The 24,637-nt window shown below is 38.5% G+C and overlaps 1 protein-coding gene across 3 annotated transcripts in view; it reads right to left on the reverse strand.

Moving 5' to 3' along the window:
• Mael (maelstrom spermatogenic transposon silencer) overlaps positions 1-15,762 on the reverse strand; it is a 31,837-nt gene extending 16,075 nt beyond the window's left edge. For 2 of the 3 annotated variants that reach the window (XM_013521361.1, XM_005398236.1), the window contains exons 1-8: positions 15,387-15,616; positions 15,112-15,204; positions 13,518-13,617; positions 11,902-12,057; positions 11,312-11,353; positions 1,379-1,503; positions 473-527; positions 217-358 (exon numbers count right to left, since the gene is read on the reverse strand). In XM_013521361.1, the coding sequence (XP_013376815.1) occupies positions 217-358; positions 473-527; positions 1,379-1,503; positions 11,312-11,353; positions 11,902-12,057; positions 13,518-13,617; positions 15,112-15,204; positions 15,387-15,518 (845 nt within the window). In that variant the 5' untranslated portion in view covers positions 15,519-15,616. The other variant, XM_013521362.1, reaches the window with a different exon arrangement.
• Between the last annotated feature and the right edge of the window lie 8,875 nt (positions 15,763-24,637).

Below are 24,637 nucleotides of genomic sequence, written 5' to 3' on the forward strand. Positions count from 1 at the left end.
TTTTTAATGGCACACAAATTAGCAATGTAGCTCACAACCAATAAAATCTTATATTTAAAAAAGTACAGTAACTTCCAAGGTTTCATAGGCAAATACTGCATGAAAAGGCAAAGACAACTAGTACCACCACATTTTCTCACAAAATATAGGGGTTTTAACAAAATACATTTCAGAAAGAAGTCGAAGTCTTTGTATTACAAAAATCACTACCAGTACCTTGTGTTGCTAGAATAATCCCACATGGCCACATCTAGGAGGCTTCGGACCCAGGTCTTAGAAGGCTCCTTGAGAAATTTTTCCTGGTAAATCCCTACTACAAGGTCCTCTACAGTGAGAAGTTCTATATCTTGCCTGATTTCTTGCATTAATAAACAGAAAAACACATACAATTAGTGAATTAGGGTACTTGGAACATTTATATCAAAATGGAAACAAATATTATACTTCTGCAGAGACTCAGAGATTTACTTACCTGATGCCCTTGCCATACGCTTCAAACACCAGTTGACTCTGGCTCTATCGTCAGACTGAAGAAGAAAAAAAAATTACTTGTATTCTTCTACTTTGAGTTATTTTTAATTAATCACGTTAATTAATGTCAATTAATTAATTAATGTTCCTCCAAATGGGTGTAGGGAGGAGGTGCAGGACAGAGAGGCTGAAGAGTTTGTGACAACTAAATCAAAGCCATTAAACAAGAGTGGCATACAATAGAAGAGACTACAGCTATTATTAACTGGTATCTATAATGTTAGCACACTTTCTGAAAAGCAAGTGAAACAGTAGGTGAATAAAGAAACCAATGTTCAGGAAAAAGGAAACCTGCTCCTGGTTATACTACTAATGAGTAGTGAGGTTAAAACCCAATTCTCTGACTCCTACTCTAGATGAATTTATAGAAAATAAGTAAGATAGCCTTCTATAAATATTACAAAAAAAAGAGGAGCAAGGGATTACTACAAAGTTAGTTTTGAATAAAAGATAATCATATGCAGAATGAAAAGTCTACAGAATGGAGCATCCATTCTTCAGGGTCAAAAAATATTGCAGATATTTCAGAAGGATGAACTAAAATATCTATCTACCCAAACTGAAATACGTTCAGCTTTTGTAGACTTCAAAACCCTCCAAAATCACAGGCATTTAAAGGAAAAGACGTGACGCCAGTTACACTGAAAAAAAATTCAGAATGAATGTTTTGACTCAAAAGCCAATACACAGGCAGAAACTCTTTGCTATCAGTATCTTTGCAAACTCTTTGCAATCAGTATCATTGTATTAAATCAGTATCAGTAGTAAGGAATTACTGCATCTTTTGTGGATCTTCTTGTATCTAAATGGCTATCTTAAAATTAAGAACTTGTCAACTGAAAATTACCTTGCAATAGACAGGTGGCCAGTTCCCAGGGTTTGGATGAATAAATCTATAAAGATTTTGTAACACAGTTGCTTGGTCATGTCCAAATTCAAAGTTTGAAATAGGGATCTTGTGACTAGAATCACCTGAAATAAAAAAGGAGGCAAAAATTCAAACTTTGAGCAAGACAAATATTATGGGGTAGGTGTGGAAAAAGGGGTACGCATGAAGATAACTCTCATATGGAAGCACTTGTATGAAACGGTTATGGTTAGGAACTTTATATACACCTGTAACTTTACAACTACTCTCAGAGGTAGGTAGTATATATAGAATTAAGGAAAAGACCACTGAGAAACCCAGAAATTAGCAGTAATAATGGACTCATGACTCAAATGCAGGTTAAGAGACCAAGTCTGCAGTGTTTTCACTATTCTCACACTATCGGTCATAAATGTTTTATTAATAAGGTTGGAGAACATAACAGTAATGACTGCTTCTGAAATGTTATATGAAGATTTCCAGAAAAAAAAAAATAGACCAAGTAATTCAGACTAGCACTTTTGCAAAAACTCAAAGTGTCAGAGGCTCTTAAGAGCACACACAGTAGAAAGGAATTACTGCATCAGGGTGCAAGAGAACATACAAATCCAGACAAAGCTGGCTAAGTTTTCCTGGTGGATTACTTGGCAAATCCAGAAGAGGAAGCTGAATCACTGAGCAGAGTGTTTTGGGGGCCTGGATTTCTAGGTCTGAAGTGTCTCAAAGATGCAAACATGTATTTTCTCTGAAGAAAGACAACATTACTATAGGCTCTAACGTACTGGGAAATCTTTCTTCCAGATACTATGTGGATAACCAGGTACACAAAAAGACAAGAACAAGAACCAAAACAAAGTTGATCAATTCCCACAAGTACTTCAGATACTACAGTTATTAGGCTACAGATAAGAATTATGCTTCTGTTTGAGAAGACCAAATGATGAATTTCAGTATAAGATTGCACACTACAAAGAAAAGGCTCAGGAGGAGTTCAGCTTCTGATAAAGACAAGTGAAAAACTAAACAAAAGAAAAAGGTACTTGAAAGTACCCCAGTGAGGAATGAGGGACCTGGAAATCTTCAAAAAATCCTAGAGAACTGAATCTGGCATTTGGGTTTGTTTCTCCCAGTCAGCATTTACAATGCTGGAAGATTCAGAGGCTAAGAAACTAGACAGAATTTTGAAGAGGTGCAGCACTAACAAGAATTTCCACTATGACTCCAGTATTAGCTATGTAAATAAAAAATTATAATTAAAAAGTATTCTATTGTCTCCTGGCTTCCACTGTGTCTGCTATGAAGTCAACTGTGAATTTAGCAGATGATCCTTTAGAGGTCATATGTGTACTCTCCTTTTATTCTGATTAAAGAGTAACAGAAATAGACTACCCTTAGAAGGGCCAAGGCTTGATTTAACATTACAGTGAGTCTCTCTCTGACTTACAAATAAGTTCTGTCCCTGAGAACATTCCTAAGTCGACTTCATTTGTAAGTCTGACAATGTGAGTCTTATTACACTTTTGACAAAAATATACAAGGTTAAGCATAAAAAAAACTTCACATGTTCCATGATCTTGTCCTTCTTTACAATTGTGCCAATGGTTGAATGGTTCATAAGAACAAACAACATCTAACATCTTTTCACCTTGTTTGAATCTCTCAATTATTTTCACTTTTGTTTCTGTGTTTATTGCTTTGTGCTTCCTAGTAGTCCCCTCCACATCACCACTGCTTTTCCTCTTGCTTCTGGACATCCCAGGCTCTGAGTGAGCACTGTACTACTGTACACTATTGCACTGTACAGTAAGCACAAGCACACAGCAGCACAACTGCAACAATGTCTGGCATGTAAGCCACTTCTGTGATTTGTTCACATTGACAAATGTTTGTAATGACAGCTCCACTCATATTTATGGAAGTTCACAACTTGAATGTTCATAAGTCGGGGACTTACGGTATCGCCATCCCTGAAGCTGATTTAATATAATCTGAGATGACTTGGGAATCCAGCTTTCTTCCAGATGTAATCATAAATCTTCCTTGAAGAGTACTATGTTTTCATATATACTATTTAGCACTCAAAAATAACTACACATATGAATAGTCTGATAACTTGAATGAACATAAAGAACACCAAAAGGCTACTAAAACAAAACCCAAAACATCTCTATAATATGATTATTAGACATAAAATATTACCTATGTTCTTATATTCAGGAAAATAAGAACAGCATTAATTTTTGTAGAACCATAAAATAGAACCAAATTTTAAAAATTAGAAACAAAGGCCCAAACTTATTTTATGACAGCAAAATTACCCTGATAACCAAATAAAACAAGGTTAAATCTGTCTTAAAATTCACAACTCCTGAAACAAAATACTAGCAAATCAAATTCCATAATTTATTTAAAAGACAAGCAGTTGGTACACTTTGTTCCTGGAATACAAGGATGGCTGAACATTAGCAAATTATGTGAACAAAAGACACAAGTCGTAAGAGATGCAGAAAGTATTCATTAAAATGTTCAACTTATAACTTCCCCAGTCAAATGACAAAAGAAGGAAACTTCTTTATCTTGATAAAGAGTGCACACCAAAAATTAGAAGAGGGCTTGAAAAAATTAAAAGTAAAGAAGGAAACTACAGAAAATAGTTCTTAGGTACTTTTCTCTTGCTGCTGAGACAAAATACCTGACACCCCAAGTTAAGGAAGGAAAGGTTTATTCAGCTTAGAGTTTGTGGAGGTTTCAGTCTGTAATCAGCTGGCACCAAGGCAGGGTGTCATGGTAAAGGGCAATGGCTCAAGGTGGCAGAAGATAGAAAAAGCAGCAAGAGCAAAAAAGGAAGAGAACAAGAAGCCTCTTTTCCTCCCTTACATTGTAAACAGGCTACCCCTCCCCACAGGTGTAACACTTCCACCATCTTCGTGCCCTACTCTTGCACAGGATGGGAATGTTTACAAACTGAGGACCCTGGCCTCCTGCTGAGTTAAACTTCTCAAGTTCACAAAAATCTATCAACCATTACCATCCTCCCTTTTTCAACTTGGCAACCAGACACATTTCTTCAAGCCAGTTTCCAGATATAAAAACATGCTTGTAATTATGCCTAACAAGTTACAACTACCCTGTGTATAAACGCAAAGGCACTAATTCCCTCACCAGAATAAATGGTAAGTTTTCCTTGGGTGATGCTTATTCTTATCATTTCACAACTTGAACACTGTAACACAGCTTAACAATCCTTAAGAACCAGTATTGTCTACCAACATTATATTACATTAGAACCATATTAGGGGAGAAACAGTACAATTACAATCTTCTTTTGTGTAGCTGATCAATTAGTGTCATAGCTGGTGTTTAGAACTACCTTCTTCCACTACCCATTCTATATTCCATTGACCTTCAGCAAGCACCTCAGCAGGTCTTAGTTCTTTCCCTGGTGAAGTGAACCATACCTTCATTCTTGAAAGCTCTGGGCCATTTGTCATTGTGCTTATTGTTGTTGTTGTAGTTTCCCACGGATTTTAGTAACAGGGCATGGTAATACTAGGAGGTGCCCCAAGGACCTCCTGCACTCCATGTGTATTCTTCCTTCCCTCCTTTGTGGAGTAGTCCAATTTCCCCTTGACAATCAGAGTCAATCACCCCTCACAACACTATGACTCCTTTTTTAGCTTGTTTCCTCAGAGGTATGAGACCAAAATGACCAGATGGAACTCTTAGCTTCCAATTCAATGTTATTGTTGTGCTTCATGATAAAAGCCACTCCCCCATGGAACTAAGACTTCTAAGCCAGCAGAACATAAGGTTGCAGGGACAGGAAGCAAAAATTTTGCTAGTGGAGCACTAGAAGTAATCATAAGTGGTACCATTCCTACTTCTACCCTTTGATTCTTACACCCATGAATCCTGGCTAGGGGAGACACAGCACCATATAGTGGGCACTGATTCAAAGCATATATGGCCTTCTGAAGTACCTTACCCCAGCCCTGGAAGCTACTGCCACCCAGCTGGCACCTTAACTGTGTCTTCAAAAACACCATTCCACCTTTCTGGATGGTGAGAAACATGGTAAGACCAGTAAATTCCATGAGCATGAGCCCACTGCCTCACTTCTTTGGCTGCAAAATGTGTTCCTTGGTCAGAAGCAATGCTGTGTGGAAGGCCATGATGGTGGATAAGGCATTGAATGAGTCCACACATGGTAGTTTTGGCAGAAGCATTAGGTGCAGTGAAGGCAAATCCATATACAGAATATGTGTCTATGCCAGTGAGGACAAAGCACAGTCCCATGATGGAAGGGGTCCAATATAATGAACCTGCCACCAGGTTGCAGGTTGATCACCCCAAGGAATAGTGCCATATTGAGGACAGCGTTGGCCTCTGCTGCTGGCATATTGGGCATTTAGCAGTGGCTACTGCCAGATCAGCCTTGGTGAGTGAGATGTCTGTTACTAAGCCCATGCATAACCTCGATCCCTGCCACCACTGCCACTCTGTTCAAGGACACACTGGGCAACGCCAGGGGTGGCTGAAGAAGGCTGGCCACTATCCACAGAGCAGGTCATCTTACCTACTTGATTATTAAAGTCCTCTTCTGCCGATGTCATCTTTTGGTGAGCATTTACATGGGAACCAAATATTTTTATACCCTCTGCCCACAAGGAGAGGTCTACCCACATCTCTTTTCCAAATATCTTTGTTACCAATTTTCCAGTTATATTCTTTCCAAGTTCCTGACCATCTAGCCAGACCAAGGGCCACAGTCCATGAATCAGTATACAGTCACACATCTACCTATTTCTTTTGCCAGGCAAAATGTACTACCAGGTGCACTGCCTGAAGTTCTGCCCACTGTGATGACTTCCCTTCACCACTGTCCTTCAAGTATGTCCCAGAAAAGTGCCATAATGCTGCAGCTGTTCACTTGCAGGTGGTGCCTGCATAATACATACAGCCATCCATAAACCAGGCCCTAGCCTTCTCTTCCTGACAGCTGATCATATGGTACACCCCACAAGGCCGTAGGTGCATGCTGGGAAACAGAAGGTAGTATAGTAGGCATAGAAGCCACAGATATCTGGGCAACTTCCCCATGTAATTTACTCATATCCTCTGGACCTGCTCTTGCTCAATCATGAATATACCATTTCCATTTAATGACAGACTGTTGCTGTGCACACCCAACCTTATGACTTGGTGGATCAGATAATACTCAGGCCAGGATAGGTAACTCAGGTCACGTGGTGACCTGGAGTCTCATAGTTAAGTGTTCCACTAAGGCCAAGTAGCAGGCCAAGGACTGTTTTTCAAAAGGAGAGTAGTTGTCCGCAGACAACGGCAGAGCATTGCTCCCAAATCCTCAAGAGTCCCACCGCAATTCACCTATGGGTGCCTGCCAGAGACTCCAAACGGCATCTCTACCTGTTACTGACACTGCAAGTACCAATGGATCTGCTGGCTCCTATGGCCCCAGTGAGAGAGTTGTCTGCACAGCAGCCTAAACCTGTTGCAGAGTCTTTTCTTGTTCTGGGCCCCACTTAAAACTAGCAGCTTTCTGAGTCACTTGGTAAATGAACTGGAGTAAGACACCTAACTGAGGAATGTGTTGCCTCCAAAATCCAAATAGCCCCACTAGGCGTTGTGTCTGGGTTTTGGTTGTAAGGGAAGCCAGATGCAACAACTTATCTTTTACCTTAGAAGGAATGTCTCTACATGCTCCACAGCACTGGACTCCTAAAAGTATCACTAAGGTAGAAGGACCTTGAATTTTTGTTGGCTTTATTTGCCATCCTCTTGCTCTCAAATGCTCTACTAACAACTCCATAGTGGTTGCTACCTGTTGCTCACTAGGCCCTATCAGCACAACACCATCAGTGTAATAGACCAATGTGGTATCATGTGGGAGAGAAATGCGAACAAGACCCCTGTGTACTAAGTTGTGACACAGGGCTGGTGAATTAGCATTACCCTGAGGCAAGACAGTGAATGTACACTGCTGGCCTTGCCAGCTAAATACAAATTGTTTCTGATGGTCTTTATGGATAGGTATGGAGAAGGTATTTGACAAATCAGTAACTTCATACCAAGTACCAGGAGATGTGTTCATCTGCTCAAGCAAGGAAACCACTTCTGGTACTGCAGCTACAAATGGAGTCACAACTTTATCCAGTTTATGGTCATCTACTGTCATTCTCCAAGACCCATTTGTCTTCTGCACAGGCCAAATGGGAGAATTAAATGGAGAAGTGGTGAGGACCACCACCCCTGCATCCTTCAAGTCCTTGATGGTGGCACTAATCTCTGGAATGTGATACTGCTTTTGGTTTACTATTTTACCAAGCAAAAGCAACTCTAACAGTTTCCATTTGGTCTTCCCAACCATAATAGCCCTCACACAACAGGTTAAAGAACCAATGTGAGGACTCTGCCAAGTATTAAGTACATGTATCCCAATTATACACTCCAGAACAGGGAAAATAACTACAGGATGGATTTAAGGACCTACTGGACCTACTGGACCTACTATGAGTCAGACCTTTACTAAAACTCCTTTGATCACCTGACCTCTATAGGCCTCTACTCTTACTGGAGTGCCACAGTGATGTTTTGGATTCCCTGGAATCAGAAGGGTTAGTTCACAACCAGTGTTCCGTAGTCCCAGAAATGTTTGACCATTACTCTTTCCACAATGTACAGTAACTTGGGCAAAAGGTCTCAGGTCCCTTTTGGGAAGGAAGTGAGAAAGACCAATTGTGTAAGTATCTTGTCTCAGCAATAAAGACAAAAATAACTAAGACAACAGTATTCTAAAAAAAAAAAATAGTATTCTCATTGGTAAAGCATTATAAACTAGAGGTCCTAGCCAGCATACTAAGGCAATTTTGCAAAAAAATTTTGAAGACAGATTAGAATGAACAGAAGTGACTTCACAGATATAACTTCATAAGGAATCTACTAAAAACTCCAGTAGCAGGTAGGATAAAACCAAAATATAAGCAGTTAGGATGTATAATTTCAAAAGTTAATTAAAACACTCAAAAAGGTAAAACATAGATTTAACAAAAGCTATATTAAGATCACTATGAAGAAAATTACAATACTACTGAAAAGCATTACAGACACGGAAAACAAGAGGATAACATGTTTACAGAAGGACCTAATATTATAAAGATAACAGTTTTCTCCAACTTCATCTATTTAAGGTAATTGAATCTAAATCACAAGAAGGCATTTCTGCAAAATATGACAAATCAATTCTGAATTGTTTATGGAAGACAAAAGGGTCAAAAGTAGCCACAATATTCTGGAAGAACAAGGTCTAAATAAATATTACCAAACTACTGTGCTAAGAATAAGATACTCATGCTCAAAAAAGATAGGCCAATGGAACAGACTAGAGTACAAAAACACATAAACAGAAGTGTGATGTGATACAGGTGCCACCACATATTGGACACACTGATTAGTAGATAAATGAGGTGAAGACAACTGATTGTCTATATGCAGGAAAAAATGAAACTATATACAAGTCAATTCGAGGGGGAATAAGGACTTTGATATGACAAACAAAACTATCTTTTACAAGAAAATAGAGACTATATAACCTTCAGGTAGAGGAGAATTATTAACTAAGGCATAAAGGTTTACTTGATAAAACATTAATATATTTGCAAAATTAAAACCAAAAATATTTGTTCATTAAAAGACCACAGACAATGACAATACAAGGCATAAAAGCAAAACAGGAATCTGCACACAATTTTTTTTTAAAAATCCGTAAGCCAAGTACAGTGATGTAATCCCAGCTATTTAGGAGGCTGAGGCAGGATGATTCCAAGTTTAAGGTCAGCCTGAGCAACTCAGTGAAACATTGTCTCAAAAAATAAAGGGCTGAGGATGTAGCTCAATACTCCTGAGGTTCAATGCCCAGTATTCAAAAGGAAACAAAAAGGCAGAGAAGGTAGAGTAAATAGATAAAACATAACATGGAGTTAAGAAATACAAGTTCTTCTATCTGCTGTTTCTATGCTGAAAGAAACTGTCAATGAGTCTTTGGTTGACCAGTATTGCATGTCTATATCTGTTTTCATGAGAAGCCACTTTGAAGATATCAATATGTAATACAACCACCATTGTTAATTCCCTACCACTTTGTTTGGAACTCTGTATTGTCTGTATTGTGCTTGTGATATGTTGTAAAATGTTGTATGTCTGTTAATGTTTCCCTCCTTTTATCCTTAAAATAAAAAAAAATAAATAAATAAAATAAAAAAAAAAGAAATACAAGTATAGAAACATACATACAATATTTTAATTCTGTAAGCATTTACAAAGACAAAATTAAACATCACAAATAAATATACAATGTACACATAGTAAAACCATTCAGAAAAAAGAAAGGGAATGATTAACACGAAATTCAGAAGAGTTGTTTAAGAGGGAGAGCATATAGCCAGGGAGAGATGTTAGGACGAAATGTCAATGGTACTGGCAATGTGCTGTTTTTTTCGGTTCACTGGTGGGTGCACTGCTACTCAATAATATTCTTCACACTTTAAGTAAATGTTATATTCTTTTTTTGTGTGCATAAAGCTTCCTTTGAAGAGCTGATGGACCTTTAGTAAAGGAAGCTAAAATCAGTATTCAAAGCTTTGCTTCTTTTAAAGCTGAACTTCTCTGAAATCATTAACCAGTAAAATGAACAGAAGCAGAGCTCCTGTAGTTGAAGTGGTAAAGAGCAGCCAACACCTCCTTGTCTTGCAGTCAGACAGAACTTGAAGCACCTCTTCAGAGGAATATAACTAGGGGAGAGAAGTTACTGGATCCCACATCAAAATCCCTTCCATTCCTGAAAATTCTTCATGATTCTAACATGCTAAACTATGACACCCAGGAAGCATTCACTTGATTTCATTTACATAGAAGATTAGATGGCACTGGGTTGTTTGAGAGATCTATATGCATGTTTCTTAGCTACTACTCAAGTGGATCTTATCCACATGTAAATCTGCTCCAGTGTGTTACTATGTGAAACATGGTCTTCTCCAAATCAGCTCAATAACATTACCATAGCCACTTTTAGTTATTATGTCGGCATAGCTGTCACTCTAATAGTCATTTATCTTAATTAATTTGCACATTTCCCTGAGTTATCAAATTGACAATTGAAGACATGCTTAAATTGGTGAGCTCCAAACATTTTAACTTTCCCTAAACGAGCAACAGCATGCTCAGTTTCAATTAGGTTGAATGATAAAGAAAACATTCCTAAAATCTTTAATAGGCTTTTTTTTTTTTAAAGAACCACATTTTCAATTTATTTGATTAACCTGAAAATGTTGTAAGGTCGGGTATGGTGGCACATGCCTGTAATCCCAGCACTCGGGAGACTGAGGCAGGTAGACTGTTGCAAGTTTGAGGCCAGCCTGGGTTACAAAGTGAGTTTATAGCCAGCCTGAACCGCATAGTGAAACCCTAAAAAAAAGAAAGCAAGAAAGAAAGTAGAAAGAAAAAGAGGAAGAGAAAATGTAAAATAAAAACCTTAAAAATAAGATTTTCAAAAAAAAAGATTTATCAGACTCAAGATAGCAAAGATACAGCAAGCCAGTGACACTCGCACAGTGAATAGCCAGTATACAATAGGAATTCCAATGTATTCAATATAGAAACAAATCAGATACACAGCTTAATAAGAACTGTGAAAATTAATTTACCAGGTATGTTCCTACTTATATTTTAAAGTTTTTAAAGATCACGATTCAATCTATCACTTCGGTGATGATTATCCAACCACAATGTAAGATCTGTCTTCCCCAGCTTATGTTTTATGTGTTAATATATAAAGTCTTAACCAGGTATACATATTATATTGAATTCCTATATTTTACCTTATTCCTTTGTACTTACTTGCAGCCTGACAATGAAATCGAAATCCTCGTGGAATTTCGCCTACAATATAAAAGTATTTTGAGAGAAGCATAAATTTGGAGGCTAACTGTACTACAGTAATACCCAACAATATGACCAAGTCATCACATGGGTGGGTATTTTTATTATGTGAAGTAATTGGAGACAATGATGAGAATCATGGCATTTTGTCTAAACTACCGTTAAAAGGGAAGCAAGTCTCCAAATTCTATCATTACGGTTACAAAGCAAAAACACTACTGACCATGGAGATGAAAGGTAAACTGGAGGAAAAAAAAGAGCAAGGCATAAAGAAATTTAGAAAAATTTCAAGACATGTGCCATAGATACACTAATAGCAGGTTATATGTTTAAGGTATTCTAGCCCTCCAATCCTAATGCTTATTTAATACTGTATTAAAAACCTGAACCAACAACTCTATGTCAATATTTAGTTCCTAACAGTTTTTCAGCTAAGTACTATGAAGTCTTGCATTTTAATAATTCGGCTATATTTCAGCTTTTTAAGAAAACAAATACTATTAATAAATGGAGATAAGATCTAGCATCTACTCTAGCTGGCTACTTACCAGGATTTATAAAACTGTGGAAAACTGCCATAATACCTTCTTGGAGAGAATATCTAACACAGCCAATTTCACAAGGGAGGAAGCGCTGTTCACAATGAGGCGGTAGCTCGCCATGGCTATAAATGTTCAAAAAATAAAAAACACCTCCAAGGAGAGCTACAAAAAAAAATTTTTTTAAAGATGTAAGATAAAAGAAGCAAATGAGTGCCTTAAAATTACCTCTTCTAAAAAGCCTCAAAGTCAAGAGGAAAAAGACTTTAGATACATTTTTCTGCGTACCTATATTCCTAAGTGAGCTGGAAAAGATAAAACTCATGTACTATACAAGATGAACAAATTAAAATTTTTATAATTACCTTTATTATCAAGGATTATACTAGTAACTACTTTTTGTATAAACTTACAGTCAGGTCTACAACACCTCAGCTATAGATCAGCCTTGAATCTCAAGAATGATGAAGAAAATCTCTGACCCATATTCAACAAATAAAGCACTTTGAGAAATTAAGTCAAGCAAAATGAATGCAAAAGAACTCTGTAACCATGGAAAATTTAATTCTTTTATACTTTTTACCAGTACACACGAGACCACTTATAAATAAGAAAAAAAAATGAGAGTATGTGAAGTGTTCTTACGGACCAGGAGAGTGTCCTTTTTACCAGTGTTAAAAGTGTATTCATGCTGGGCATGGCAGTGCACAACTGTAATCCCAGCACTCTGGAGGCTAAGGCAGGAAGATTGCAAGCTTGAACTCAGCCTGGGTAACTCAGCAACTTAAGACTTTGTCTTAAAACAAAGGACTGGGCACATAGCTCAGCTCAGAAGCCCTGAGCCCAATCCTCCATACTGGCAAGGAAGAAAAGCATATTATGTTAAAGGCATAACACAATTAGTACAAACTGCCAGAAAGACCTACAAACTTTTATTAGCTATGTTCTCTTCTAGGCTAACTCAATAGTTCATCTTCACCTTTATTCCTTCTCCACAGTACTTTGTTTTTTGAGATAGGGTCTCCTTATTGTAGCCAGACCTTGAACTCACTCTGTAGCCCAGGCTGGCCTCGAACGCACGGTGATCCCTGCCTCAGTCTCCCAAGTGCTGGAATTACAGGTGTGCACCACCATGCCTGGCTTCCACAGTACATTTTTAACTGACAGGCAATCATATATTTTTATGGCATACAATGTGGTCTTGATATATGTATACACAATAGCAGGATCAAATCAAGCTCATTAACATTATCCACCACTTCACACACTTTTTTTTTTGTACTGTAAACATATAAAATATCCTAGTAGCTTTGAAATACAATTACAAAACCTTATTAACAGCCATCACTATGCTGTACAGCAGATCTCAACAGATCTCCCCATCTGTCTAAGTATCTATATTTAGTAACATTTGAAGCAGTAAAAACCAAGAGATCACACCTTTGTTACACAAACTTCACAACAAATGCATATTCTTGTAACTTTAGCCCTGTAATACTTAAACATGTATAGCCAATTATTTTGAAATGGAGGATCAAAATAAACAGAAAATATTTTTACTGATCAATATGTCAACAGTGTTTTAAGCATCTAAATTTAAGCAAAATATATTGGGAATACTCTACCTTGATCACTTTTTAGAGACAAACTTGAGATATCTGGGGGTATGACACACGGCTTTGGTATAAACATGCCTGGCCTCCTTAGTGGTGTGGAAGCGAATTTCTAAAAAGGAAGAGAATCATTGACCACAAACTTAAAATTCTCATAGGATACCTTATATAAAATTTACTAAAATAATTTCAAAATAACACAGAGATTACTTCATAACTTCTCAAGGCTAATAAACCCAACAAATGAATATATGTCAATAACACAAACAATGCAAAGGCAGACAAGTAGCAAAATCTATAGTCTCAATCATAAGGCAAAAGGCAAATAGTAATAACCAACAACTATAAATGCAAACTATTTGTTCACCATTCATTTTCTAAGCTAATCTTCCTGAGTCATCTTTGCCAGACTGGTGGTCAAAAGAAAACCATTCACCATACAACTCTAATATTGTTTTACCAAAGCAAAAATCAGATCATACTGATTTCAAGTCTCAAAGGAGATATACACCTTAATTTTGAAGAGAAACTTTGTGTAAGGAATTATAAAGAAAAACCAAAGCTCACAAGTATAACTACGGTAAGTACAAATTCAATTGGCTAACACATATTCTCAAACATAAATCCACAAAATAAAAATCTCTCAAACCTAAAAGAAGCCTTCTGAATTTTAACCCAATGTTAACAGTTTAAGAATGGAATTTCACTATTTCAAGAACAAAAAGAACACAGAGAAAGGAGGAAAAACCTCACCCTTACTTCGTACTATCCTGATACAAATGTGCAAAAAATCACTTTATTAATACGTCAACATTCTACTACGCAAAAATGTACTCAAACTTTACTGAACCGTTTTTACTTGTAAAACATACAAATGTTTGCCTTTTCCAAATCTTGTTACTCAAATACTTAAAGGACAGCAACTGGTTTGGTACTAAGATGTCACTTAAAAATACTGGCGCAAATAATGACTTTTACCGTCCAGAAATTAAAGTACCACGCCCATTAGTGGGGATTAAACCAAGGGTCTTTGCACTGAGCTACATCCCCAGGTGTCTTGCAAAAATGTTTTACTTTGAGACAGGGTCTCCCTGAATCACCAAGGCCGGGTTCAGACTTGCAACGCCACTGTCTCAGCCTTCCAGAGTGATGGACTTTTTAAAAAACCTTGTAATAGTAGGAATTTAAAAAGACATTTATAAAGGTCATCTAGCACAACTCCTAAATAGCAAATACTGTACTCCCACTGCTGATCCAAGTTTAGGGCTTCTCCAGGCCTCTTATCACTAAATTACCCTAATGTTAAGTAGCCTGTGCGTTTAACAGACATTACGACACCAGGGGCAAACACCCATTGCTGACCAAAATTTACTGCCCTCAAATTTCCAAACAGAGCTTCTCCAGGCCTCTTAACACTAAATTGCCCTAATATTCAGCAGCTCATGGGTTTAACAGACATTCTGACATCAGGGAAAAAGTGAAAATTCTTCCCCGCACTCATCTGCCTCGTCTCCCGGGAGTCCGCGGCATTTCACACATTCACTCACCAAGCACTTGTTGACTGTGCGCATGCACCAGGCAGGCTGCTGCCCTCCACTAACTTTACCTGCGTCTCTGAAGACCCAGGCTCCTTTGTCTGGGCTGCTCTCCATTCTCGGGCCATTTCTGAGTATTTCTCCTTTTCTTCCTCCCTCAAGAGCTTGGAAAGAGACAAAAAGAGAAGCCGCGGTGAAGACCCGAGGCCTCGTGCGTGGACGCCTAGGTATCACGGCAGGCTGCTCCGGCGTCGGTTCTTCCTGGCCAGACCGGATCCAGGGCCTCCCTTCGCGGGCCCTCGCCCACCCCGCGCCCAACTGCCCGGCCCACTCGCTCCGGCCTCACCGCCCATTCTGCAGAGCAGTGGGGGATGGCATCAGCCACGCGAGTCACGGGCAGGCCTCGCCGACGTAATTCTGGTATCCTCTCCTGCACGAAGAAGTAGTAGGCATTGCGACTGGCCCTGCGGTTGGGCATGGCGAGCGCCCGCTGACTTCGACGAGCGCCTGCGACACCAGGAGCCTCTGCGCCCTCGCTGGACTCCCGCCCTAAGTAACCGAGGTCGCGCCTGCGCGGGCAGCTTACCAGTTTTTGGCCAATCACCGTGCAGCACGCAGCCGCGTTGGCCCTGTTTGGGAAAAAACCAATCAGAAGCCCGAAGGTTCCACCTCGTGTACCCAGGGTGGGGCGGGGCAGGAGGGAGGAGGCACAGGTGTGCAGCCTTCTGATTGGCTGCGGTGAGTTGTAGGCAGAGCGTGGTCACGAGGAAGGCTGCACGCATTTCCTGCCCATTGTTACGTAATACTGGGTGTGTCCAAGAGCTAGCGCCAGAGAGGGTTAGCGGGCGCTTGAGGTTCTTCCGTGTTTTATATCTGTAAATGGTCATGTTATGCTAAGTAGTGGGTGTATTTAGTGAGGATAGAGTGAGGAACGTGACAAATAAGGTCCTTATGAGAAGCTTACAGTCAAGTGAGGGACAAGGATGACGAAAACAAGTGAACTCATAAAAAAATTTAAAGGCATTTAAAAATAAGTTTTAAGAAACATTCAGCAAGAAGCTGAAATTTAAATTTTTTTTTTTTTTCATCCAGAATTGAACTCAGGACCTTGTGCTTGCCAGGCAGGTGGTTGTGCCACTGAGCTATATCCCTGGCCCAAAGCTGAGATTTAAGGTAATGTCCTTGAATAAAGTTTTTATGTGTTCCCTGTTAAAAATCAGTTTCATGCCGGGAATGTAGCTGAGCGGCAGAGAGCCTGCCTGACAAGCACAAGATTGTGAGTTCAGTTAACAGTACAAAAAAAAAAAAAAAATATGTTTCATTTTTTGCAAGTTTTATTAGGTAAAGATATTTTGGAAGATACCATGAAATGTTTATCATCTGAAATTGTCTAATTGGTTACTGCTGATGTATAGAGAAGGCATTGATTTTAGTGTTGATCTTGTGTAGTCATGGTGAACAGTTATATTGATTCAGTTGATTCAGATTTTCTACTTGGATGTGTTTTCCAGGGAAAATTCAATTTCCTAAGTGTATGTGTACAGGTAGGGTATGTGAATGTTTAAAAATAATGACAATTGAAAATTCATTAAATGCTTTTTCTGCATATTTTCAGATAACCATATGGGTTTTGACTTATTTGTTAATATTATAAACAATATTGCTAGATTTTTGTAATGTGAAGCATCCGAGGCATAGGCATTTTATTTTTTTGTTTTGTTTTGTTTTGTTTTTCCGGTACCGGGAATCGAACTTACAACCTCGCGCTTCTCAGGCAGGCACTGTGCCGCTGAGCTAAATCCCCAGCCCCCAGCATGAGCATTTTAAATACAGGCTGAATGTGAAATTGTTACTTCCTTGATTGTCATGACCTTGAATTACAAATTTTGTGGTGTTTCCCTTACCAAATATTTCTGTCAGGGTTGTAGTAGCCTCATAAAATGATCTAGTTTTGTCTCAGTTCAGGTTTGAATAATAAGGGGGCATTAATCTATTCCTTGACAATTTCATGGAATATCTTAGTAAAAATCTGATCCTGGTATATCTTTGGAGGGTAGGTGGATCTGACCTTCGATTACCATTTCTTTATCTTGTATGAGTTATAGATGTTTTCAGTCTAATTTTCTCTAGTCAATTTGTGTTTTTCCTAGAAAATTGGCTAGTACATTTGGGTTCTGAAGCATATGGATATAAAATTTGACCAAGGGGAAAGTAACTAACACGTTCGTGTGTTATTGATGGGACAACTTCTTGACGGTATTTTCTGCTTATCAGGGAACCCAGCAACTCCACTCTTTTAGGAGGAAGGAAACTATCCACTCAGAGCCTTGTAGATGAATTATTACAGCTCTATTCGTAAGAACCACAAGCTGGATCACTCAAATATTCATCAAGAAGTGAACTTATAAACTGTGTTATAACCATATAGTAAATCATTGTCAAGAATGAAAAGAAGTGAACTAGTATTGATAATTAACATGGATGAATTTTGAAATTTTGCTGAGTGAAAGAAGGCACACATGTGGTTCAATATATGGAGATGCAGAAAAGGCAAAACACTGGTTATAGAAATCAGGTCAGCAGTAACCTGGGGCTGGAAGGTAGTGGGATGGGACTGACTGAGAGCGAACACATAGGCCTTCTAGGTAAAGAGTATTTTATACTTTAATCATAGTGTTGGTGGTTACAGTGTATGTCAAAATTCATCACACTATACACTGAATGTGTGCCTTTTATTTTGTGTAAATTATAGCTCAATGGAGTTGATTTTTTTAAAAATGGTATAAAGTATGTAACATTTGCTTGTAATTTTAAAAATGTATATATTGATAATGTCTCCTCTCTTTTTACTGCTAACATTGATTATGACTTCCAAGGCTCTTCTTGATTCTTGCTGAGGTTTATTTTATTGATCATTTTTAGACATCTAAATTTTTGTTTTATTAATCAAAGTTTTTCTTTTCACTCATTTCTACTGTAAGTTTATTAACCCCTTTCTACTTCAGGCTGTTTTAAATTTCTTTTTCTTGTTTCTTGAATAAAAGTTTTATTATTTTTCAGTGTCTGCTTACTATTTCTATAGGCTTATCTTCCCCTTTTCTGCTTGGTTGGGTTGATCAGGATTTTTTTTTTCTCTATTTCCACTGGTTCCAGTAACATATTCTATTTTTATTCATTCCACTGTTGCCCATAAAATTTTAAGGTTTTTTTAAACTTCACTTTCATGAGCTTCTGTAGTTAATAGGTATTTATCTCTCCCCTTCCAGGCAAGAAGCTTGAAAAATGAACACATTTCCTCAGTCTGTCTCCTCCACTCTTCCACCATCCTGCTTCCATCTCCCTTAGCATCACCTAAGATTTCACATACTTATGTTGAGAGGTGATTGAAGTGCTATGAACTGAATCTATTTAAAGTGTACCGTTTGATGAGTTTTGACATGTGTACACCTGTGAAGCTATCACTGCCATCAAGGTAACAATGCCATTCCCCGAATTTCCTTCACGCACACCCCCATTATGCTGCTTGAAGTTGCCCACAGCTCACTGATGCATTATTTTTTTTCTCCAGTCTTTCTTGTTTCATTTTCATACTTTCCATTGCTGTATTTGTGTGTATTCATATTTTCTCTAATAATGTCGAATCTGCTATTAAGCCCATCCAGTAGATTGTTTGTATCAGATTACTTAATTTTTATCACTAGAAGTTGTCTTCTTGTCTTCCAGTTCTCTACTTACCATGGTCTATTTTTTGAACATGGAACATAGTTATAATATAGTTATAGTAACAACTGTTAATTGTCCTGGCTACTCATTCTATGAACTGAATCATTTCTGGGTCTCTTTCTGGTTAATTTTTCTTTGTATTATTAGTTGCATGTCCTGCCCCTTTGCAGGCTTGGTTATATTTCACCAGATGCTAATCATTGTAAATTTTATCCTGTCAAATGCTGTGTATTTCTATACTCATAAATATTCTTGTGCTTTGTTCTGGAACACAGTTTTTTACTTGGAAAGAGTGTAAAGCTGGTTTTTTGCTCCTTTGGAGGCTTGCTTGTGTGCTTTGTTGTTTGGGATCAGAACAACCGTTAGGATTAATTTTTTCCTCTACTGATATAACACCCATTTTGAGGGCTCCATCTGATATACCATGAATTTGGAAGTTTTTCCACTTTGGCTGAGGGGAACACAAAACTATTTCCAGCTCTGTGTGAATTCCAAGGATTGTTCCTTCTAATCCTTTTAAGTTGTTCTTTCTCTGGCACTGTGTAGTTTCCTCCCACACACAGTGATCAGAATTCAGCTGAAGCTTCAGGGGAGATCCTCAGGAGAATGCCAGAGCAATTTTCTTTCCTTTGTGCTGCACCCTCTTTTTTGGTACTCTGCCCTACAAACTCGTCACAGTGCCAACTTGGACATTCAACTCCATTCCCCCAGCATAAGGAGACCTGGACCCTGCCTGGGTTACCCTACTTGCTACTCTATTCTGGATACTCTCTCCTGGCCACAACTGGGGACAGTCACAGCACTCACCTTGTTTGTTTCTGTTCTTTCAGAGATGATTTGTCTCAGCTCCCTAATGACCAGTGTCTGAAAACACTGTTTCATGTTTAATTTACCAATATTTTAGTTGTTTCAGGCTGCTGGATAAATAAATCCATTCCCTGTTACTCCATCTTGGTCAAGATGACTTTTTCTACCTTCAACATTGTTTTAGATTTAACTGATATATTAATGGGTGATCAGGGCAGGCCTTCCTGAGGAGCCAGTGACTTTTAAACTGAGAAGAGATGGAAAGTAACAGAGAAAAGAGCATTCCAGAGAGAGGGAACAGTCTATGCGAAGGGTCAGATGACAGAGAGCTGAGTTTGTCCTCAGAACAGATGGAAAGTTGGTTGGCACTGTCCTTATGGTGCGTGCAGAGGTTTGAGTAATCAACAGGAATTTGGATGTGGCCATCATAAGGGATGTCAGTACTGCTCTAAAGAAGATGTACAGTCATTTAAGTATTTTACTTTATATTTATTTTTTAATTGCCAAATAAACTTGCATTCATTTATTTATAATCTGTTGTTTTGAAATATGTTACAATGTGGAATGGCTCGATTTAGCCAATTAATATATGTAGTACATCATATACTTATTTTTGTGATAGGAACACAAAATCTACTGTATTTAAAGGTTTTTGAAAAAATGTTATGATCCAGTTTCTAGTTGAAAGATCAGTTTTGTTGCTACTTGGGGAATGGCTCAAAGAAGGGTGGCAGGGTGAGCCCTGCTAGCAGGCTCCTTCCAGAGTTCTGGTGACATATGATGGTGACCTAGGATAGAGAAGCAGCCCCTGACATACAGAGGTAAGGAGGGGCTCAAATTGTGTCTTGGGGAAAATAGAACCAGGTAATAGATTGGATATGAATGAGAAAGAAAGAGGGAATCCTAAAGTGTGGGTTTAGTAACCCATAGCTGAATGATGCTTTCTCAAAGATAAAGGAGGACTTGGGGTTGTGGGGAGAAAGTACTAACACAAAGAGAACCTAAAGCTCCCTCACAGTTTCTAGCTCCTCTCCTTCTTTGGTACAGTTGAATTTTTAATCTATTTAAGTACTACATAAACAATAGCTTTCCTCACTTTCCCACCAGATTAGTTTTCCTATTCAGAAGTTCCAAAGGGTGGCAGGCTTTGATTAGGGTATTTGTGGGGAGGCTGGGGATTAAGAGTTCCATTGTGGACATGTTAATGTCTTGATACCTACTCTATATTCAAGTGGAGATGTCAAGTAGGTCATTGGCCATGTAAGTCTGGAGTTCTGGGCTTGAGATGGAATTTGGAAGCAAGCCACTTTAAGATGGTATTTAAATTCATGGAAATGTATGAGATCATTTAAGGAGAGAGTGGAGAGGGAAAAAGGATCCAGAGGCCCACAAGCATTTAGAAGTAGGAGAAGGAAGACCCAGTGAAGGTGATGAAGGAGGAACATGAGAAGAACAAAGGCAGGAAAACAAGGAAAAGAGTGATTGCAGCAGTAAGCAGTTCTGTTATTCAATAAATATTAAACAGAAGCCCACTGAACACCGTGTTCTATTGTGGACATAATGGATTGGATGTAACAAAGCTTATAATGAGGAAAACAGGCAATAAGAAATAAACAATTGTGTAGCTCATAAGATGCCAGAACTATGTATCAGACAAGTCCACTGAAAATAGCAGCTGATGGAGGGTGCAATTTTAGGGTGATCACTAAAAGCCCTAGGTGCAAAATGAAAATTAGAAACAAAGATTAGAAGGAAGTAAGGAGGCAAACATGGAGAAGCCAGGGGAGAGCACCTAAGCCTCTGACATAGGAGCACATCAAGAGTGTTTGAGGACAGCAGAGAGGATGGGGGGCGGGATAAAGGAGCAAGACAGAAGACTTACAAGACCAACATAATGGCTTTAGATTTTAATATAAATGGGGGAAAGCCATTGGAAATTAAATGGTTTCTACTCTTTTTTTTTTTTTTTTTTTTTTTTCTATACTGGGGATTGAACTCATGGCATTAGCTCTAGCTACATCCCCAGCCCTTTTTAAATTTTGAGATGGGTTTTACTAAGTTGCTAAGTTTCCCAGCTAACCTTGAACTATGATCCTCCTGCCTCAGTTTCCCAGAGTGCTGGGATTACAAGTATATGGCACCATGCCCAGCCTATGTTTTAAAAAAAACATGAAGTACAAGGTGTTATGTTATAATAATATAATGATAACTGTAACAGATAACATTCATCGAAGGTTACTGTGTTGGTCTGTCTACAAAAAGCCTCATGAGAGTTATCTCCCTTTAACAACAATCCTCGGAATTTGATTCTATGATTATCCCCATTTGCAGAATGGGAAATTGAGGCATATATTAGGGTGTGACTTCCCCAGAGCACACTGAGTGACTCTCACATGAGTGACTCTGAGCTCTGAGATCCTTCCCTAATGTTCTTATACCAACATGGTAACAATAAATGCTCTGAGATTTATATTGCCTGATGCTTTGCTAAAGCAAAAAAGACAAATTTTCAAGTGCTTCTCAACATTGCTTCACTGAGCTTTCCCATTCTTAAGTAACTCAGCCCAAAGTCTGGTTGATTACACTTATGAGCTCAGTGTATATGAAAGGTGCGAGTGAAAAATACAGTAAATGTTTACAATATTTAAAATATTTATTACAGCAAAAGACACATTGCGATTAATCCCCCTCAAAGACCTCCTCCCCTTTACTTCAAACACACTTACCTCATCATTCTTGCCACTTTCTGAAGCAGTTCTGAACATCCTCTTTCATTAGTGTCTTTAGTTGCACAGTCATGCTTGCTGCAATGTCCTGAATCAATTCAAACATTTTCTTTCATAGTCTTTCTGACATTGGGGAAGAGCCAGAAATTGTATGGTACTGGATTCAGTGAGTAAGGTGGATGAGGACATGTAATGGTTTTATTTGAGAGAAATTGTAGTAAACATTTGATCAATGAAAGGTAATCAAAACTTATGGGTAGTGCAATGGTGGGGCATGCAAGCAGCGTGAGTCTGTGCCTCCTCCATTCCCTTTGTGGGACCATGGGGCCTGTGAGCAGAATGAGTCCACACCTGGCGATCCCTCCATTCTCTCTGGGACTGTGGGGTCTGTGAGCAGAGAGTGAGTCCATGCTCTGTGCTTCCTCTATTGTCTCAGGGATGGCAGGGTCTTTGAGAAAAGTGTAAAGACACATGCCTTTGTCGAGTAGACTGACAGGAACCCCAAGACCTGAGACTCAGGACAACAGCCAGGTCCTAAGTACACGGTCACACACAAGCCCTTGGAGGGCAGAGTATTTGGTGAGACCATCATGGTAGAAGTGTCTGATGCAGCAGTGTGGAACCAGCAGTTGAACTCCAGAGAATTCCACCCGCAGAAGTCCAGTCCCAGGCGAAGAGGTCAAGAGTCCAGTCCCATCCAGAGGCCAAGATCAGCTCCATACCCAGGACATTTCTGGGATTAAATATGGACACTATCACAGAACTGTAAGCACCAGAGGTATTTTACTACTTTCATTCTCTGTTGTTTGTCTGATTGGATAGCCCTTTCCTGTCTGATTGGATGTCATCTTGTTTTCTTCTGCATTTGGTAGTTATTTTTGTATTTGGGGTTTTTATTTTTTCTTTTTCTATTTTTCTCTCCGCTTTTTCATCTTTTTCTTTTTTTCCCTTTGGTTCATTTTTGTTCTCTTTCTTTTCTTCACTTCTTTTTTCCATGTTTAGGTTTCTTACCTTTTTTTTCATTCTCTACTATATATTCACTTTCCTCAGCTACTACTTGAATTTAAACTTTCAAGTGAGTAAACATTGTCTCTGCTCTTTCTGACTGCTCCTTTGTATTCTATTTTATTCTTTCCCTCTTGTGTCCTCCTGTTTCCCAAAACTTGGGGGAATAATCCTTTAATTTCTGGTCTTGACATTACTATATTTGACCTCACTCCTCACTTTAGCCTATCCCCTAACCATCTTAACCCCTCTGCTCCTGACAGAAGGGTAAAATCACCTGACAAAGGGGAAAAACACTGCATACAAGTGCACAGTATATGGTTGATTTTGTTACATAATTTTAGAGTTTACTCCCATGGTTCAGAGGTAACAGATTAATGGTTACCCTAGTTTATCAGTAGTTAAGCTGCACTTGAAACTATTGTTATTACTAACTGTACTACTTTAACCAGGATGTCATACATGTTATAAACAGTTTTTCTCCCCTCTATGATAACACTGTGACTGTATGAAGTCATAATCAACACCACAGCCCTGTATAAAAGGATTAGGAGCTGAGCCAAGTGGTAATCTTGCATCCTTTACAAATTGGGAAGCTAGGGACTTAGGATAGCTATAAGAAACCACCTACATCTAGAAGACATCCCTGAAGAAGAGACACTCTCTAGGGAAACCTAAATACTAGCAATAAGGCTATATATCATAAGAAACTGGCAAGTATCAACATAGAAAAGAAAATAGAAAATAGAAAATAGAAAATGACAAGACATAGAAACAAAATGCAACTCCAGATCCCCAGCCCACCAAAGACAAACCCAGAAATCAAGGAGATAGATGAACTTGGAAATCAAACACTAGAACTTCCTGAAATGATAGCAGCAGAAGTAAAAACAAACAAACAAAAAAAAAGTGGAGAAGCATATGGAGAAAATAATCTCTCGGGTACAGGAAGAAATGATGCTTAAAATCAAATAGAGAAGACACAGATAAAAGAAGAGATGAGCTTGGAAAAATGAATGAAACAAATAATGCCCAGCATAGGAAAGAAATAGAATTCATGAAACAGATCCAAATAGAAATCCAAGAGATTAAAACCTCCATTGAAAGTCTATGCAACAGGTTGAATGAAGGAGAGGATAGGATTTCTGATCTTGAAGACAGAATTACAGACAGTGATAATGAAGAGAAAGATATCTTAAAATTAGCAAGAGATCATGAAAAATCAAACCAATGGCTACAAGATGAAACAAGCAAAAATAACATAAGATGGACTGGGGTCAGTGAGAAACCTGGAGACAGCACAAATGACATAAAAAAAAAAAAAAAACTTCACAGA

The sequence above is a fragment of the Chinchilla lanigera genome, unplaced genomic scaffold, assembly GCF_000276665.1.
Source record: "Chinchilla lanigera isolate Chin_1 unplaced genomic scaffold, ChiLan1.0 scaffold00061, whole genome shotgun sequence".
NCBI classification, from domain to species: Eukaryota; Metazoa; Chordata; class Mammalia; order Rodentia; family Chinchillidae; genus Chinchilla; species Chinchilla lanigera.